We start from the raw sequence: 15,057 nt of genomic DNA on the forward strand, positions 1-15,057 counted from the left end.
TGCAGTGTCGTAATAGAACTCATTTATTACCTTAAGAAGAAAAACACCCAATATGTTTTCCCCCTCTTGTTCTAGGTGGATGTATTGAAGGCGGATATGGAGAGTGCAGAGTGGAAGATTTTGGAGAATTTCATCCTGGAAGGAGTTCTGGACTCAGTGGGTCAGCTGTTGTTGGAGCTTCACCTGCACTGGGCGGGCTTTGAAGTGGGCGGCGATGACCCATCCGTGGTGCGGTACTGGTTCAGCCTGCTCAAGGAGCTTGAGCACGCCAACTTCCGCCTCTTCCATGTCCACAGCGACCCTGCCAAACCTCACCTCTTTCTGCATAAGAATGTCCTCAACGCCAGCAGTACTTACACCTTGAGCTGGGTGAACACAGAGTGGAAGCCTTGAGGGAAGCCAGACTGGGTGACTTATCTTGGCTGGAACAGCCTCTGAATGGAAATGTACAAGTTTATGTAACAGTTTTAAGTCAGAGCACAAATTCTTGCTAGAGCACGGCTGCACCCCAACAGACTGCTCTTATTTGGCCAGACCTTTGAGCAAAGCTGAAATCCCTGCTCCTACTTATCCTCCTACTCTTCCTCTCCTGGCCTGTATTGACCTCAGCCGTGTAGAGGGGCAGAGTAATTGCCTCAAGAGGCTCTCTGTGTTCTACCTCATAGTGGCAATGTTGTCGGCTGCAGGTCAGCATCTGAATCACAATCACCCGTCATCATGGTCCGATCTGAGCTTGGCTCACAGCCAACCTTTCCAGATTACACTAGTGCGCAAAGGCCCACAGCCCTCTCAATGGAACATGAATTAAGGACAGTTGATACATGGTGTTGAAGAGGGTAAGTAGATGAAAGATCCTGCCTCATTGACAGTAAGTGAAAATTTGTGGGAGGCAATTGGAGCTGCTTAAACAGAAAGAGAATGTGCGGAGGAATGTGGATAATAAAGATAAAGCGATGGGAACTGACTGGAGGAACAGATGCTTCCCTGAAGTTGAACCCTGATATGATTGTATCTTGAACACAAAACGCGACAATAATGTGAAGAACATAACAGATGTCTCCAGATTTGTTCAGTGTGTTTGTTGGATATTTGAATGAGGATGTGTGGGTGAGTGTGTGGGAAAAAGACAAAGGAAAGATGAACTCCAATTATTTTTTTTCTCCATATTGCAGTTGTTTGGGTTATAATAGAAAACAACAATTAAGATCCACACAACGAAGCATTTTGTGTAACTGACAGTTATTTTCCTCCTTCAGTTTTCTTTAGGTGTTCAATTGGCCTCAGTCCACTATCTGCTGCAGCAGAACTTTAGCAGAAAACAGCACTGGGCTGAAAACCTCAAAAAGTAATCCACATTCAAAAATGTAATTTGCCAAATATGTTGATGCAGTTTAATAAAGAAAGGAAAAAAGAAAGAAAGAAGATTTCTCCTCATGATTTTGTGTTGAATTATGGATATAGAAACACTTTCTCCAAGGAAGCGATGCTTAATTTTCTCAGGACGTCAAACTTACAGAATGTTTATTTCTACAAAGGGATGGTTACACAATTAAAAATGAAAGAAATTGTATCAATGATTACAGAGGTAAACTCCACAAATCGCAAATTAAAACAAAAAAAAGATATTTAAAAAATGCCAAGGTTCCCCTCTTACAGATAATACATACTTTGAACTCTTGTGACAGGATACAAAAATACGCTGCTACAATAAGACTGGATACCAGTCCTGTGGCTTTCACAAAATCCATGGGACAAACCCTTTCAGTATCTCTATAGTGAACCAGTTAGGTTCTGTCCACCATTTCCCAGAACCCCCCCCCCCCCACAAAACAAAAACACACACCAGAACAGATCTAGTCCCAGAGTTTGATTTGTCCATCCCAACCGCAGGTGATAACCTTGGAGGTTTCATGCGGATGCCATAGTGCGCTGATGCACACCTTGTCATGAGCCTTGATCCTGTGGTAAAGCTTGGTGGTCTTCCAATCCCAAATGTTCAGTTTTCCATCCGCATCTCCTGACACCACATAGCTAGAGAGAGAGAGAGAGAGAGAGAGAGAGAGAGAGAGAGAGAGAGAGAGAGAGAGAGAGAGAGAGAGAGAGAGAGAGAGAGAGAGAGAGAGAGAGAGAGAGAGAGAGAGAGAGAGAGAGAGAGAGAGAGAGAGAGAGAGAGCGCGAGATTAGTGCTTTGCTAAAAGTGACTTTGGTCTCCACTTCACCTGCCAAAAGGTGGGAGCCTGAATTTTTGGTATTTAGTCTAGCCAGGAGTTGCAGTGTTGCTATGGATACTGAAAGGAGGTTAGGGCACCTAGGGTGGATGAGAAGAGGGGAGAAACCGATTTAAATGGGCGTTTTAGCTAAAATTAGGGTGCTGACTGTCCTAGTTGGCTCTGGTTGTGGAGCTTATACATTAGATAATATGAATTTCCACAGGCCTTCATCATTTAGAGGGCATCTGTATAATGCTGTCTCACTGTGTGAGCACACACTGTTGAACATGTTTTACCACTTTATTTTTTATTTACTGAAATAAAGTGAGTTTTTTTTTTAACATTTTCCACTCAGTAAGACAGTTGTAACCCTCTTCTCAAAGAAAGATGAATCTCTGCGAACTACATTTCTCTAGCATAGTTTCCTTAATCGACTATTATAAACTATGAGAATCTCAGCGGCCTAATACTTCCCTTCATTCATCAGAAAATTGCGTAACAAAGTAAAGGATTACCTCATGTCTGGGGAGAAGTCCACTTGGCAGGCATAGCCAGCCACCATGTGGCCTTTGAAAACTTTCTTCTTGTTCAGTCTGAAGCGGTTTTGGGCTCCAAAGATCAGAATCTGGTTGTCCATAGACTGGCATGCTAGCCATTTACCTGGGGTTAGAAACAAGCAAACAGCATGAAGCTTACAGCTCATCTCAAGTGGTGCTGCGCAGTATTTCACTGTACAACATGTTAACAAAATCGCTGAAAAAGATTCTATTCAAGTATTGGTATTGTAAGTATTGGAGGTACAGTATAACATTTCAAGGCCTATATTATATGAGAATAGTAAGTATGACAGCAGTTTGTGATGCAGTAATAATTTTAAAATGCTATTTTCACCTCTCCCCCATCTTTTGCCATCTTAATGAAAGAGGCAGAGAGTGTGCTGCTGAAATTGGCCAAGTTGTTTCCATTCTGCATGTATTGCATTTGGCATTTGTGGGAAATAGTGTGTTTTGCATTTGTTTTATAAGGGAGGATGTAAGAGAGGACACACACACCAACATTATATCTCTTTCTCATACCACATTAATAATTCCCATCATGTTTCTTTTCAAGAAGTGCACTGTGTCATGTAATGCTTTGACACTGAAGCACTGCCTCTTATAACTGTGTAGTGACTAAGAGGCTGTAGCGTTGCTGAAACACTCTGTAAAGTAGATCTCAGCTGAGCAGTCACTGATGAAAAGTGCCATCCACTCAATGTCAAATTTACAAAAAAAAAAGTTTGTGCAATTTCTGTCCTTGAGGAATAATTCCACCAGTAACCATGTACCTGTTAAAAATATTATGACTCTCCTTGATGTCGCAGTAGATCAGAGTTGTTACACTGCCTGGTTTCGTGCATACTAACATCAGTGGCAGGCAGCATCATGATTCCAAAGTGGCTGCTTGTTAAACATTTGGCTGTACGGAAACATGCTAATAAGACAAACTAGCACTTTTAAACTTGTTGCGACAACCTTTAAATCTTAGATCTGTTTGCAGAGAGGCTGTGGATGCTGTGCCATGGGAGGCTGGTTGCCATTTAGGCGTAAGAGAAAACTGAATGGTCTCCCACTGAGAACACATTCATTATTCACACGCTCAAGAGAAAACAAACCATGTTGGCACAGATACAAATAAGAATGCTGCCCAAAGCAAAGAAGAGACTAGGGAGAGTGTAACGGAGAGGATGAAAGGGAGAAATCAAAATAGGAAGAGAGGGAAGGAACAGATGAGAACAGAAGAGTTGAGTTTGATGGTAGCTGAAGCTGATGGAATGCAAAGGGATTTACTGATTTAAATGGAAGTGTTTAATTTGAGAGGAATTAGTTCTGGTTTTATTTTAGGTGTGCTTTGGCTGCTACACAAAACTTGGCCACTGTGTCAGTAAGTGGCTTCCCTACATCTTCCACTCACATCTGTGGAAACTCATCAATTCAGCTGTCCAGTTGCAGGTTTATTCTACTCTTCTTGAACTGCTGTTTTCTCCCACTGTGTCACATGTCTGCATATTACTCATGAATAGGGATGTCTCCATCACATCTTTGCCCCAGTCCTGAGCTGAGGACTTTCATATTAAGCATCGGCTAATATCATCTATGAAATTGATTTCTTTCTTACATAGAACAGCTGCACAGTGCATACAGCAAGTCTAAATGACATTAATTAGTAGGGCAATTTAAAGTAGTAGTTAATTTTGGAAAATGCGCTTATTCGCTTTCTTGCTGAGTTAGAGAAGATCAATACCACTCTCACATCTGGGAAATAGCTAGCCTAACTCTGCCCAAAATATACCGGCACCTATAAAGCTCACTAATTAACACAGTATCTTGTTTGTTAAATCTATACATAAACCATAGTGTAAAAACTTCAACGTGTAGTTAGGTGGGACTCGTGCCAGACCTTTTCTTCTTGGCCGGTGACTTCTTGGCAACCTCATGGTGACGATGAAACCTTTTGATGGAGCCATGCTAGCAGTTTTCCCTGCTTCCAGTCTTTATGCTAAGCTAATGGTCTCCAGATGGTACCTTCATATTTACTGTACAGATATGAGAGTGGTATCAATCTACTCATGTAACTCTCTGCAAAAAAGCAAACGGGGGTATTATCCGAAATGTCGAACTATTCGTTTAACAAAATATAGTGTGTATAACCCAAAGTCGTACAGTTTTTGTATATTATCTGTGGATGGAGGAGAGCATATCTTCATCGCAAGCTCGAACGTTAACGTCAACAGAGAAATATCTCTAAAATTAAAGCAAACCAGCCGTTCTTTTTTGTTTGTTACCGAATGCATCTTCATTAATTCCTCACTGACATGTCATTCGTTGAAACTGCTGGCTGCTGTGTGCTCTGCAGTTCACTCCCTCACAAAACTGTGCATTAAGAAGACGTTAAAGTGTTTTAACAGAGCTCAATGGGCCGTTTGTGAAGCTAGCGTACCCAAAGCAAACAAACTTGGAGATGGGTCAGGCTTTATACAGCCGATATCTACCCATCAAAAATGCCATGATCGAGTCCAATCCCCACAAATTAATTTACTTAGATGACACTGAGCCTGCCTTGTTTTTATTCTTTTGAGCAATGACCAACACTGGAAGGTATAAACCAACTTCAATCTGGCAATATGGGTTTATGCTCCCCAGAGTCCTATGTACTGTGTGCTTGACTGTGTCTTTGCAAGTGTTTTGCCATGATTAGACTACTCACCGTTGGGAGAGAGTGTCACAGCTGGCATAGAGTGCATACTAGGCTCGGCAATGTACTTGAAGTCCACAGGGATGTCCCTGAAAAAGGCAAAAATCACTGTTAGTTGGGTTGGGAACCGAAACCCGGTTCCAACTACACATGGCACTCTTTGTGGACTGGATGATGCTGCGCAAAGCTATATATACATACATACACATATATGTATATATATATATACATACACATACATATACATATATATATATATATATACATACATATATACACATATATATATATACACATATATATATATATATATACAGATATATATATATACACACACATATATATACACACATATATATATATACACACACACACATATATACACACACACACATATATATACACACACATATATATATATATATATATATATATATATATATATATATATATATATATATATATATATACACACATATATATGTGTATGTATATATATATATATATATATTTTAGGCAAGATAAATAAGAGCTGCGAGCACGCGAATCAGCCGTGTGCCATTGACCGCAGGTTTTCTACTCCGCTCCTATGGCCAACTGCTATCACACACACACACACACACACACACACACACACACACACACACACACACACACACACACACACACACACACACACACACACACACACACACACACACACACACACACACACAATTCTCAACCCACTGTTCTTTTGCGTTTTAATTCGTACATTGTTTTTATTGACAGACATTTCATGTATACTGTACCAACTGTACCGCCATCCAATTATTTATTAATCCCTTCCTCGCTCTTTCACCCTGCCCCCCCCTTTCTTTGATGCTCTGCTATGTTTCTCTGCTTTTGGGCAGATAGGAAACTTGGCTTGTTGATCTTAAGTGGTCTGCAGAAGATCATTCACATCTACAGTGCTGTGTGTGTGTGTGTGTGTGTGTGTGTGTGTGTGTCTGGATGACAGCATGCCCATTTCTTTTCTATGTATGCAACTGACCTGTGACACTTCACTAAGTGAATAAGTGTAACTAATGTGTATTTTTGCCTTAAACTGTGTATGTTTGCATCAAGTAAGTGCCCGGTTCTCATCTTGCCATCTGCTTAAAATAAAGCAATGTCCCTGTCTGAGATGAGCAACAGCTGGAGTAAAGTGATTGCACCATGTTCAAACAAGACCAAAGATGGGTTTGAAGAACTAAAGACCAGAGTTAAACGAGAAATGCAAACCCTTGTACACGTAAATCTCAATGTATGCGCACATATACAGCCAGACATTAAAAGGGGCACCTTGTTCTGTCAGAGCCAATGTCTGCAGACACACCAAGCTAAACTCGGATAAGATAAAGCCATCAGATCTCTTCTTCTGAGCTCCAGAAATAACCAGTGTGAATGTTCTGTTGTCTGAAGAGCAACGGGAGAGGGAGAAATGAAAACATATGCCAAACAATCTATACACTGGGAATATTCATCATGAATAATAGATGATTTATTGTTGTTTACTGTGTTTCACATCGATCAAGATAGGGGGCAATGACGACAACAGCATTATTGTATATTTTATATAAGAACTTTACTTTGTCGAGCATAATAACTGCAGTGAGGTTGAGGTTATGTTTTGTAATCAGCCTGCAGGAAACATCAAGAATGAGAAAGTCTATGAGCTTCTCTTAAGAGGGAAAAGAAACAGACCATCTTCGTTTGTTATTTGGAACTAATGTGAAAAGAGGGTTTCACAAAACATTATTACTATTGACAAAAGAGTTAATTAACTTTCTTAACTCAAGTGATTGCCACATTTCTGCTTTGGCATAGCCATTACTAATGGGCAAATATTTACATAATGTTACATTTGGGTGGGCAGGGGGCTTTTAGAAATAAAATAAAAAGGTCAGGACCACGACGAAAGGCATTCTGGAGGGAAATTGAGTCCTTGTATGACATAGCAGCAATGTCCTTTGTTCTGTCTCTGCAATTTTTAAATCTTTCTCTATCCTTTTTTCTCAATCCATCATTATCCCAAATGTCCCTCCAAGCCCCCAGTTTCATTGCTCTCTGAGCGATGTCTTTGTGATCAAGAGCTAATTCTCCTTTTTGGCACAGTGCAGCACATTTCATATTGATTGTAATCACATACACCAACTCTCCGCTCCCTGATGATAAACCTATGCTACAGATAAACTAGTCTCCCATGAAAACTTGTGAGTATGTGGGTGAAAATGAGGATGGAATTTGAATTCCGAGTAGGTGTTTGCACCGTGACGTGTATGACTTGTAGATTTGCTGCCTCGCAAGCATCCGGCGTCCCCTCACCCTGCCCCTCTCTGCCAGTCTCTGCTTCTATTCTGGAGATATGAGACTGTTCTGGTATTCAGCCTAATGCTGCTATGTAGCAGCTCTCACAAGGGGGTTAGCTAGAGCTGAGAGCCAGGTGGTATCCGTGGGAGAAAGAGGGATATTAAAGCCACTCTTTGGCCGAGCATTCCACTTGCCTGTTCGCTCCCACGCTGCACTAAAAAAAGCTCATGGAAGAGCCCTCCTAAACAAGCGTACAAAGTAGACTCTTGGGATATTGTTCTTTTGCTAAATGTTGTTCTGTCAACATTTTATTCTGTCCTTCAACTCATCTCCTCAAAATGTCACTAGTTAATCCTCATCTTAAACACTCTGGAGGAAAAAAGATGAGCTGAGAAGATCTGACAAGAGCAAGAAAATAAAACAAATGGTCGTCCTTGAATAAAAAGCCACCCATCCAAGAATCTAAAGGAAGCTTGCTTTAACAGCTGGTCTTTAAATATTCATCATCTTTGAGCAATAAATACCAGTTTGTTTATCACCACAGGATCCCCAGCTAATCTGAAAGCCACACTTGATGGACTCTTGATTGGCCACTGAGCAGACTGCAGTAGGACATGTAATAAAAAAATAAATACGCTTGTGGGAAACGCAAGTGAAATTTGAAGTGAAATTTTTTTTTTAATACCACAATTTCAAAAGGAAAGGGAGATTTAAAAAGAAAATTAATTTAAAAACTTTATCTGACCTGCCAGTCATCCCAGCACATCTGCCTTCCAATCATTTAATTGTGGAAGCATTTTAAATGCTTATTTATTAAAATATGCAGTTGGCAACAGGGGCCACGCTCACGGGGTTACTGCTGGAGCATTATCAATGTACAGTGCTAGCTCCAGGGGGAAAAAAAGAAACTCCCAGTGCAACAGATGCATGTAAAGCAGGCACATCGTGGCAGAGGCCATGACTCAGAACAGATTAGCAGCACAGCTGGGTGAGCTTTGTCCAAAATAGGGTTGTCGGGAGGTTTGTTGATGTCTACTCTTCTAATGGACAACTAATCAAATCAGCAGTGAGAAGTGCAAGAGGATGTCTTCAGAGGGCAGCATGATACACTGATGATATATTGTTTGTTTTTTTGTTTTTAAATGTTTGTCCTGAGTCTTCTAGTTATGGAGAAACACAAAGGCACTTGATGTCCCCATGATGCACCTGTATCAGTAAAACATTTTCCCTGCAAACTATCTTGCTACCAACGTCAAATCACACTAAACGCCCTCTTCTCCATAACTCTTGATTTTTAAATTATTAATGGAAAATTAAATAAATAATGAATCCCTGCTTCACATTCATACCGTTGATGTATTTCGGCCAAATGCAACCACAGTCTTCCATTACTAAGTAACCAACACTGCATTAGTATGTCAGGCTGTAGTCTGTACTTACCACTCCCAAACCCGAAGACTCTTGTCGTCCGACGTGCTGACAAACCGACGGTTCTCATCCACAAAGGTGATGGTGTTGACGGCTCCCAGGTGACGGTCATACTCCTGAACTACCTCACCTGTCCTGATGTCCCACTGACAGAGACACAAGGCACAGAAGGCAAAACAGACAGAGACGAGGTAAACACATTTATCTCAGACTAAGTCGAAACTAAATAAAGTGGACTTACAAAATCCCATCAAACTAGTTTTACTGCACATTTCCATACTTGTGTTGTGTGCCGACAACTTTTCTTACTGTAGAGAAAAAAGCAGTTACGCACCGGGCCGATTATCGGCCGTTGGACAGTCTGGCGAGATCAGTGACTCGAGTCTGTTCGCTGTGTTCCGTGCCGTTGTCCGTTGGAGGAGCTGTCGGCCACAAACCCACGTGACGCGTTCGTCCAATCAGCTGCCGGTTTTCATTTGTTTGGGCGACAATACAGATTAGCGCTGCCTGCCGTTATGGAGACGTATTACGTCTCGTCGCTTTGGTATGTCCCTAGGCATTTTTTGGACCAATTTGGGGAAACTGATCAGTCCAACTGCCTTTTCTGCCAACGGTCGGCCGTCTGGTTGGTGTGTAACTGCCAAAAGCAGTTACACACCGGGCCAATAATCGGCTGTTGGACAGTCTGGCGAGGTCAGTGACTCGAGTCTGTTTGGTGTGTTCCGTGCCGTAGCCCGTTGGAGGAGCTGTCTGCCTTCATTTTAGCTGACCTGACATGCTCAGTCGGAGACAGGGCAGTCGGGACTCACCCGGAAATGGCAAACAGGATGAGCGTGACTAAGACTCTCAAAATATGATGAAAATCTTTTAAACTGACCTTTGTGGATCTGAAATGAAGACAGATTCAGCAATTGCATGGCCTTTTTCTCGCTTAAATTTTTTTTTCAGAAACACGTTTCAGTGAACTATTTTAGTACAATATGAGATCGTATTCTGAACAAGCCGCCATGACAGTCTGTCTTTGAATTTCCGGAGAAAACAAACCCACGTGACGCGTTCATCCAATCAGCTGCCCCACGTGACACGTTCGTCCAATCAGCTGCCGGTTTTCATTTTTTTGGGCGACAATACAGAATAGCGCCGCCTGCTGTTATGGAGACGTATTACGTTTCGTCGCTTTGGTGTGTTCCGAGGCACTTTTTTTTTTTACCAACTTGGGGAGACGGATCAGTCCAAAGTCGGCCGTCTGGTTGGTGTGTAACTGCCTTAAGGAGAGAAAGTCATGTGGCAGGGCTGTGGGAGACTTACCGAGGAGCAGTTTTAAAATTGTGCTAATACAGTGAAATGGCTTAACTGCAGTGGTCTGGTGACAGCGATTAGCTATCAAACAGGCCTCAGTCTTGAACTTTTTTTTTAAACATTATGCGCACATTAAAATGTAAAGGAGACAACCACACAGATACAGCCCCCAGGCAACAAACAAATTGGATGCATTTCTGTCCAAACTGATTTTACATCCAATTCTATTTATGCTCTTTTCTTTTCCTTTAATCTTAGCCTTCAGCTGCTCACAAGAGCAGCCATCTGTTCTCAAAACCCAGAAGAGAGCTGCATGATTAAATACCAACCCTGATAATTGTGGCAGATATTGTTATCGTGACTATGTGACATCTGAACAATTAGGGGACAAACTTTGTGCTACATCTTGACATATTTTCAATATATGAAATAAAACTAAACAGTTCCATATTATTTATTCCCAAACTCCATTATTATGATCATATTTCCAAATCAGATGACAATCTATTGACATAAAAAAAAATCAAACTTTTATCTGTAGAGGTTCAGGGTTACTTGTTCTGTAAACTGATTACCTGATTGTGTGATATCGTAGTTATGGATTTCCTACTTTTATCACCGATTGTTCCATTTGCCTCTCTTCTACCGTAATGCTACCCATGATTAATGATTGCTCTAGTCCTGTCAGCCACTGAACCTCTAGCCAGGCGCACACAAATACACACACCAGCGCCTGAAGATGAGACAGGATTGTATTTCATGCTCCAGTGGGCAAAGGGGGTATACACAGAAACTCATGTGTGCATCTGCTTGGTCAACTGGGAAATACAGTTGAAGTGAGGATGGGAGAGGAATTGAATTGCTTGCAATGCAGCACACTAACTTTACCTGAACAATCTTCTTATCCGACATGCCGGCCACAAAAAGGCTCTGTTTGTCCTCGTCTGGGTTGAACTTGACGCAGTACGGTACCTTCCTGTTGGTGAAGCGGGAGATACACTGGCCTGTGGAGGGAGGCAAAAATGAAAGTCAGAGCTCCAGAATAATCCAGTGGCTTTTCAGAGAGGTACACTCAAGTTGTTTACATTTTAGGGACACAAGTTTAGTTTCTATCCACTTGTCAATCGAATTATCTGAAGTTCGGTAAAAGAATTCAAGCGAATAAAGCTGGTGAAAGTGTGTTTCCATCCAACGCCTTTAAAAGCGAATAAAAACCTGTGCGTAATGACGTCACATGCTTTTTGCGGTCAAATTGGTATATCGAATTGATTTGAGACATTTTATGGTGTTTCCATTTATTTTCGCACAACATTCAAGCTGGCATTTGCGAACAAAGTTTTGCCCAACGACAACGCTATCAACACATTGCTATGATGATGCAGATGCACGTAAATGCCCCACGACAACGGAGGCGGCCTGTGGTGTGGGTACAAGAGTGCTCCATACAGTTCTGGGGGATCATGGTTTAGAGACACTTAACGGAAACCCTTTGCTTGAAGCATTTTTGGATTTGACCCGTTTTATTGGCCCGTCCCTTGACCCAGATAAGCCATGGCCCTCCGGTTCCAATCGAGAAGTGTATTACAATTGCGCTCTACAAACTGGCTACATGTGCAGAGTGCAGAGTGGTAGGCGAAACGTTTGGGGTCAGCAAGACCACCGTGTGTTTACGGTAGGGGTCGAACGGTACATGTATTCGTATTGAACCGAAACGGTACGGGTGTCTCGGTTCGGGACATGAATTTACACGGAGAATACACGGTATAAAAATAAATAAAACTTGCGTGCAAATTAATTAATGTAATGCAGAACGACTGTTAGATACGCGTATCTTTAGGGACACCTAAAGAAGCCCCCCTTAGCTCTGAAGCTCCCGAGCTCCGCCTACAATACATCCATGCCTACCTACATGTCGAGTCGGTCGGGTGAATCCACACACCATGGGCCACATGAGGCAAACTAGTCCTTTCCAAACCAAACACGGACGTAGCTGTATGCCTTCTTGCCTCGACCACAAATGGCCTTTAGGCCCGTTTGCTTCGCTATTTGCTCCGCTGTTAGCTGTTAGCTCCACTGTTAGCTCCGCTGTTTGCAGTTAGCTCGGCTGTTAAGCCAACGGCAAAACTCGTCAACTTCTCTGTGTAACCGAAGCTGCTATTTTTAACATCCCTGCTCTGTGCATTCACATATGAGAGCAGCGCCTGTCTCCCATATCACACTACTAGCTAGCTGATTGTCTTATTTTGTTTACAAGTTGCAGATGGAGTCTGGAGATGATGTGGGGTACTTACTGTTTACATCTTACTTTATACACTCAGGCTGTTGCAGCTAGCTCAGGAGAAAGACTGTATGACAGCCTGAGACATGCACAATAAAAAAAATTGCCTTCTGCATTTTTGTTTTGCTTTTCCCTCCATTGTACTGAACCGAACCGTGATGTCTGAACCAAGGTATGAACCGAACCTTGACTTCTGTGTACCGTTCCACCCCTAGTTTACGGCGTGTGCAATGCCATACGAACGAGGATGATGCGAAGGTAATATAGGCTACCTACATGGAATGGATGAGGCGCATGAGATCTCGCTGCGCAACTCTAGAGCGCACATTGTGCTACAGGTGTATGACACAATATACAGGACTCACGTCCTGCGATTAGACGCCCTGCTGAAGGCTGCAGGGATTTTGTCAATAGAAAGGGCTGGCCATCAATCGTACTACAGGCTGTAGTAGACGGTCGTTGCATTTTAAGGCATATACGTGTCTGCACTCCCGGTAGAGCGCATTGGGCGCGCTGTCTTCACTACTTCTGACCTGTGCGCCCTGTTTTACCATAATAAAATGACCTAAAACTTTATCGCAATTCACTATTTATTAGGCAAATAACGTTTCCATCAGCGTTTATCGCATAAGCTGTATATCGATCAAGAGAAAATCCGATGAGACTGACGTATGAACTTTGAATGGATATTCATGAAATTCAATCGAATTTTACCGTTTCCATAAGCCATTTTTCATTCGTTATCACTTCATTCGCATAAAAACGTGTGGATGGAAACATAGCTACAGACAGCAACTTTCAATGCTGTATGCTCTGTCCCTGCAGGCAGCAACAGCTCAGCCGTAACACCGAAATTTCTGTGTTTCTTTGAATTTATTCAGCAGGGGTAAATCACCACAGGAATGACGCTACCACCACTGCTAGAGCTGAGAGAACAGGAAATTGGAAATGACTGCAACACCAAGAGGCCCTTAAGATAGGAATAGAGGCTTTTCACCAGCATAACGTCTGTATTACAACCAGTGTCAAATCTAGAATAAAATACTAAAATGACCCCCAACGCACTACTGATATGTACAGCTGCAGGAAAGGAACAACAATTGAAATGTACACCAAACAATCCCACAACAACTGATGGGAACACACTGTCACTGTGTAGTAACACAACTAACAGAAGTATTTGGATGATGTGGCTCCAAAGGGCATCCTGTTACAATAAGTAGGGGATTTAACTCTGTTCTGCCCTCTGCTGGATTGGCACTCTTGAGTTAAGAGAGGTGGACATTGAGATGGATGAGGGGAAAGATAACAGGGAACCATGTGGCACCAATGAGACCAGGGACCCTACATTGTTTAGGCAGTTCACATACACAGTATTAGACAGGAATTTGACATGTCACTTCTCAATATGTCTTTGTGAGCCCTACAAGATCAGAATCCCACAAAGACTGTGTCAGATATGTTGATTACATTTCTGAGGACATAGTTTGTAGTGTTAACAGAATACTGGATTTCTACGGATACAACCATCTGTAGGAAATGTACAACTAACAATTATTTCTATTAGCGATTCGTCTGCAAATTACTTTCTTTAATAATCAATGAATCGTTTATTCTATGAAATGTCAGAGAAACATGGTTCAAACGATTAAACAATTATTTAAATGGAGGAAAGTGGGTCTGCAACTAAATGTGTGAAGGGAGAACGATTAAGAAATTGGCTGAAATGTATTTTTGACCTTCCAGAAACATTCTCTGCAAGTTCTGCAGAAAAATGTTTAATTCAAACAATAACACCAGGAAGCTGGGGTCTGTGCTGTCCTTCACAATTATCTCATGGCTTGCGAGATCAAGGGTATACTAGATTGCACTGCAGTGTGTTATTATGTTCCCGCATTAACACTTTCTGCCCAGTGCCACCAAGATTTCTACTGAGAATTTCTACTCACAGAATATCTGGGGTTAAAATTAAATTTTAAAAAATATGCTCACAAGACATTCAAATAGACATACTGTATGAGATAATCATGTGGATCATGAGTCTGTTGACATCAGTGTGGTAGAGCATACCTGTCTCAGTGTCCCAGAGTTTGAGGTAGCGGTCATAGGCAGCGCTGAGGAACTGGGTCCCAGTGTTGTTGAAACAAATGTCTCGCACTGCTTTGCTGTGACCTAACATAACCAGAGGAAATGTACACATATATTAAAATATATATATATATATATATTAAAAAAAATATATATATGTATAAACACACACACACACACACACACACA

General features: G+C 41.7%; 2 protein-coding genes across 3 annotated transcripts in view; one reads left to right on the forward strand and one right to left on the reverse strand.

Moving 5' to 3' along the window:
• The window catches only part of mettl24 (methyltransferase like 24), a 37,644-nt gene extending 35,824 nt beyond the window's left edge, over nucleotides 1–1,820 (forward strand). For both annotated transcript variants that reach the window (XM_078274323.1, XM_078274324.1), the window contains one exon: nucleotides 76–1,820. In XM_078274323.1, the coding sequence (XP_078130449.1) occupies nucleotides 76–393 (318 nt within the window). In that variant the 3' untranslated portion in view covers nucleotides 394–1,820. The remainder of the gene's footprint in view (nucleotides 1–75) is intronic.
• Nucleotides 1,505–15,057, reverse strand: part of cdc40 (cell division cycle 40 homolog (S. cerevisiae)) — a 20,561-nt gene continuing 7,008 nt past the window's right edge. The window contains exons 10-15 of the mRNA XM_078274322.1: nucleotides 14,851–14,952; nucleotides 11,391–11,506; nucleotides 9,216–9,349; nucleotides 5,457–5,533; nucleotides 2,726–2,870; nucleotides 1,505–2,031 (exon numbers count right to left, since the gene is read on the reverse strand). Coding sequence (XP_078130448.1) covers nucleotides 1,854–2,031; nucleotides 2,726–2,870; nucleotides 5,457–5,533; nucleotides 9,216–9,349; nucleotides 11,391–11,506; nucleotides 14,851–14,952 — 752 coding nt within the window. The 3' untranslated portion in view covers nucleotides 1,505–1,853. The remainder of the gene's footprint in view (nucleotides 2,032–2,725; nucleotides 2,871–5,456; nucleotides 5,534–9,215; nucleotides 9,350–11,390; nucleotides 11,507–14,850; nucleotides 14,953–15,057) is intronic.

The sequence above is a fragment of the Sander vitreus genome, chromosome 18 (genome assembly GCF_031162955.1).
Source record: "Sander vitreus isolate 19-12246 chromosome 18, sanVit1, whole genome shotgun sequence".
NCBI classification, from domain to species: domain Eukaryota; kingdom Metazoa; phylum Chordata; class Actinopteri; order Perciformes; family Percidae; genus Sander; species Sander vitreus.